Source organism: Athene cunicularia, unplaced genomic scaffold (assembly GCF_003259725.1).
Source record: "Athene cunicularia isolate RWA unplaced genomic scaffold, athCun1 chrLGE22_part1, whole genome shotgun sequence".
NCBI lineage: Eukaryota > Metazoa > Chordata > Aves > Strigiformes > Strigidae > Athene > Athene cunicularia.
Window position 1 is genome coordinate 559,859 of NW_020799534.1, and position 4,955 is coordinate 564,813.

General features: G+C 51.8%; 1 protein-coding gene across 1 annotated transcript in view; it reads right to left on the reverse strand.

Annotated features, from left to right (window-relative positions):
• SLC4A8 (solute carrier family 4 member 8) overlaps nt 1-3,425 on the reverse strand; it is a 15,007-nt gene extending 11,582 nt beyond the window's left edge. Inside the window, exons 1-4 of the mRNA XM_026867622.1 lie at nt 2,057-3,425; nt 1,229-1,363; nt 662-797; nt 321-481 (exon numbers count right to left, since the gene is read on the reverse strand). Coding sequence (XP_026723423.1) covers nt 321-481; nt 662-797; nt 1,229-1,363; nt 2,057-2,309 — 685 coding nt within the window. The 5' untranslated portion in view covers nt 2,310-3,425. The remainder of the gene's footprint in view (nt 1-320; nt 482-661; nt 798-1,228; nt 1,364-2,056) is intronic.
• Between the last annotated feature and the right edge of the window lie 1,530 nt (nt 3,426-4,955).

Consider the following 4,955-nt stretch of genomic DNA (forward strand, 5'->3'; position numbering starts at 1 on the left):
GAGGGAATGGCCTCAAGCTGTACAGGGCAGGGTCAGGCTGGCTCTGAGGAAGGATTTCTGTGCAGAAGGGGCTGTTGGGCGTTGGAATGGGCTGCCCAGGGCAGGGGGGAGACCCCGGGATCCCTGGGGGGGTTGAAGAGTCGGGCTGAGCCAGCGCTGAGGGATCTGGGGGAGTTGGGAAGGGTCAGGGGGAGGTTCATGCTTGGGCTGGAGGAGCTTCAAGGGCTTTTCCAACCCGGATGATTCGGGGATTCCGGAGTGAAGGGCACCACAGCAAACTGAGCTCGGCTGTTCCCAGAGGGATGCAGTGCCCATGGTACCTGCAATCTCTTCGATGCTGTTGGCACAAATGTCCAGCAGCACCGTGCCATTGAGGATGCAGCTCCTCAGCTCAAAGAGGCTGTGCAGGGACAGCGTGGCCACGTAGGGCTTGCTCCAGCGCTCACCGCCATCTTCCACATCCTCCTCAAACTTCAGCCACCTGCAGACATCGGGCCCCATCAGCCCCATTGCAAGAAAACAGCCCCAGCCCTGCAGCCCCCAGGATCGAGCTGTGGGGCACTGAGAGCAGAAGGGTCCTCAGAGCAGCACCTGCAGCTGCAAAGCCTCGCCTCCCACAGAGCAGAAAGCAGAGCCCACAGGCGCTGGAGGCACAGCTTACCTCGCTGTTTCCTTCCACTCAGCGCCTTCTCCCTCTTTCGCGCAGATCTCATCCAGTTCGGTGAACAAGTCATGGGGGACGTGCTGCTCGTCCTCCTCAGTCCCCAGGATGAACTGCACCCGCTGGGACGGGGTGTCTGGGGGCAGAAGGTAAAGCCCCGTCCCGTTACCACACTTGAATACGGCACATCATGCTCACGTGCAAAGTGATCAGATCAGACCAGTTCAGCCACAGATATTGGGCTGGGCCCCTCCCCTGGCTCTGGCCAGGCTTGCTCAGCCCCTCGGAGGAGGAAAAGCATCGATTCCACCTCTGCAGAGGGATGGGCAGCTTTCCTTCCCCACATTTCCATTTTTAAATCCAGGATCCCTCTAAGGAAGGTGAGCCTAGTTCCATCATGCATTTAACTGCCTCAAAGAGAAAAAAATCTGAGAAAAGTGGAAAAAGGGGGTCTTGCTAAACAATGCTTCTTTCCCTCGGAAGAACAGCAAGTCACGCCAGCTACCCACATGGACCCAGCGCCCACATAGCCCCGAGTTGTTTAGTGAAGGTCACGGTGGGACTTACAGTGGTAGCCCGGCTCCGTCGGGGCAGAGTCCTTCTCCCGCTCCCGTTTCCGATGCTTCTGGCTGTGGGGTCGGTGATGCCGGTGGCTCTGCCTCACCAGCGGCATCCGCACGCCCACGTACAGGGTCCGGTGGCCTGAGAAAAGCAGCATTGGCAGCGCTCTCACTACAGTGGGATGGTTGACACTGACACCACGGTTAAATCAGTGCAGCCATCCCAGGAGGAAACACCAATCTCTCTAATTTTATTTTTACTGGATCCCTGAACATCACTGACCCGCCCTTTTATTGAGGTTTATTTTACTCGAGCTTGGCAATAACAGGGCACCAACAAGTGATGCTCTGGGTCATCTAAAAGTCCCCTGGAACTATCGAACTTCTTCCCAAATTCCAACTTTGGCTGGACAACACTCAGACTTACTCATTAAGCAACAGCAGAAGGTAATTATTTTTAAAATCTTTGTATGGCACAATGCAACAAAAGAAGATCAAATCACTCCCATGATAAATCACAGCCCTGTGTCTGCAGCCATCAAATTATTCTCCTGACCTCTCCAAGCCAGGAGCAGCTGCTGTGAGAAAACAAGCCATGAATTATCCAGCCCTGTGGCTAAAAGTCACACTGTGGCCTCCGTGGGGGCTTTTTTCCCCTGTGTAAAAAGCCATAATAGTAAACTATGTGAAAAAAACTGTGCTGCTTTACTCAGAAGCACAGCACGTTTTGCTGCACATGAGGTGACACTGAACAAGGGACGCTGTAGGGACTTTGTGCAACGGGAGAAGGCGCTGGGCGGGTGTCCCCTCTGGCAGGCTCTCAGCAGAGACTCACCTTCCAACTCCTCCTTCTCATAGTGAATGTTGACAACATTGCTCACTCTTCCCCGGTCAATCACTGCCTCCTCGTCGTGTCTCTGGATAGCGATGAGAAGAAGGTACAAGCTGGGGCTGGGTGTGTGGAGCTCCCTCACATTCTCCCACCCATCATCCACCCCGGCCTCCACACGAGTCCATGAGGCCTCTGCGTGTGCCTCCTCCAGGCACGGCCCTAAAACCATGGACTTGTAGGAGCTTTTTCTTCCCATACCCAAATAAAACAGCTCATAACCTCTAAATTGTACACAACGTTGAGTCGGGAAAGATTTACTACAGGGGGAGAGAGATGAGGCTTTCAGACTAGAAAAACAAACCTCCTGCTTCCTCCTTGCTGTTCCTTTCTAAAAGAAATAAACAGAGGGATTTCCAGACTGAGGAAAAAAAAAAAAACAAAAAAACAAAAAAAAACAAACCCCAAACCCTGCCCTTTTCCTCACAGCAAGTTTGAGTCTCCAAACGCGATACCTGCAGGGCTCACTAGATGGCACTTGGCCACAGGACATGGCCACCAACAACCTCCAAAGGCCTCAGCAGCCGGCAAGGGCAAAGCTTCATCTTCACCCTAGCATGCTGCAGCTGCCCTTGGTGCCAGGGCGCTTCCCACCAAAACCCGTTTTCCCCCTTGCAGAAGCCAAGGGCTGGGAGCTGACGCCCTCCTTGCCTGACGTACCCCTGCTGGTGCTGCATGAAGAGCAGTTGTGCCTTAAAAGCTGAAGGACAACTACAGGGACAAACAGAAATAAGTCCTTTGGCTTCTCTTTCCCCTGCTGCCAGGGCTGGGGAAGGGCAGTGCCAGGATTACCGTGTTCAAAGCAAGAAAATCCCAACCGCGTCTCACACTTGCCTTGCAACAGCGACTTTGAAAGGGCCTCCTGGAAGCACTTGATGTCTTTTTCCCCCTCTTTACGCTGCACTTTTAATCACTATGAATGTCTTAAACACTGAAGAAAATACTTCACCACTGCTCGGTTTCTCCTTCACTGCCTCCATGGACAGCAGCTAATCCAAGAAAACCAAAATCTGTTCACCTATACTAAGAAAAACTCTGCAATGCCCAAATACCATTAGTTTTCATCGGTTTTCAGATTATTCCTTTACGAAGAGCACAAAGGGGAAGGTTTGGGACTACTGATTTGCTGAAGTTTGTCCCTGCAAGCCCATTGCATCATCAACAGCGACCAAAAGCTATTCAAACAAACAAACAAAAAAAAAAGCTGAGAATCACACCCACTTGCTTGATTTCTGAAACTGAAGTTAGAGGAAGAGCAAAATACCAAGAAATCTGGGCGAACCAGCAGGGCAGCTGGATTAAATTCAAGAAGCAAGAGCTGCACCATGCACTGGGACACAGCCCAAAACAACCAAGTTGTAATTTTCAAATAAAACTTCAAATGCCGTGCTGGCATACGCTGCTCGTTGTACTAGTAATGATGCATTAACCATGAGGACGTATTAAAAAAATACAGAATAAATAACTTATTATAATATAAGCTGCAAACACTAACATGAAATCTGCTTTTTTTGCCCCAAACTGCTGCTTCGACTGAATAGTATCAGTTGTCACCATGCAGCAGCAATGCTTGGGAAAGCGGACGCCTCCCGGTCACCGGTTAATTTGACGAGCAAGAGGAACAAATGCTCCTGTCTGGAGATAAATTTGCTGTCCGCAAGAACTAATTTCAGAGCTAACTTGTTGCTACCTCCCTGCCAGCTCCCAGGACTTGCCCACGTTACCCGGATTATCGTGCGCCTGTGGCTTTCCATCCTCTCTCTGATGACAGACTCCACCACCCTCCGTCCCTTCCCAGCAACGCATCCTGCTCCCCTGTCAAAAAAAAAACCCAAACCCCAACCTTGGAAATCACAGGATGAAAGGGCTTGATAAAATCACAATTTAAATAAAATCACAAGCTTGAGCGTGTTACGTGGTTGTCGGAGTGGGAATAAAGGGAGGGATTTGAGAAGTGATGGCAGTCTGGTGACAGTCCTGCTGCCCGGGCGTTGCCCTCTGTGACCAGCTGGAGCACGTGGAGTTCTGCCTGGGGATGGATGAGGAACCACCTTACGGGTCAGGATTAAAGGGAAGGCAGGGACAGGGGACAGTGGGGCTCTGCTAGAGGCCACCCAACCAGGAAGACCAAGTGGATGAGGCCCTCCCTGGACAGATAGGAGCAGCCTCATGCTCACAGGCCCTGGTCCTCCTTCACTCGCCCCGATACCTGTTGGAGGGACAACCCAGCAGGGCACAAGCAATCCAAGGGATAGAGGAGCCAACAAGCAGAGGTGCTGTGCTGGACCTTGTTCTCACCAGCAAGGAGGGGCTGGTGGTGAGTGTGAAGCTCAAGGGCAGCCTTGGCTGCAGTGACCATGGAATGGTGGAGCTCAACATCCTTAGAGCAGCGAGGAGGGAGCAGAGCAAGCTCGCTGCCCTGGACTTCAGAAGAGCAGCCTTTGGCCTCTTCAGGGATCTGCTTGGCAGAGTAGCATGGGATAAAGCCCTGACGGGAGGAGGGGCCCAAGAAAACTGGTTGATATTCAAGGATCACATCCTCCAAGCTGAGGAGTGATGCAGCCCAACAAAGAGGAAACACCTGGAGGCCCACACAGATGAACAAGGAGCTCCTGGACAAACTCAAACACAAACAGGGAAGTCTACAGAGGGTGGAAGCAAGGGCAGGTAACTTGGAAGGAACACAGAGAAACTGTCCGAGCAGCCAGGGATCAGGTTAGGAAAGCCAAAGCCCTGATAGAATTAAATCTGGCCAAGGACATCAAGGGCAACAAGAAAAGCTTCAATAAGTACATCAGTGATAAAAGGAAAATAAGGGAAAATGTGGGCCCTCTCCATCAGGAAA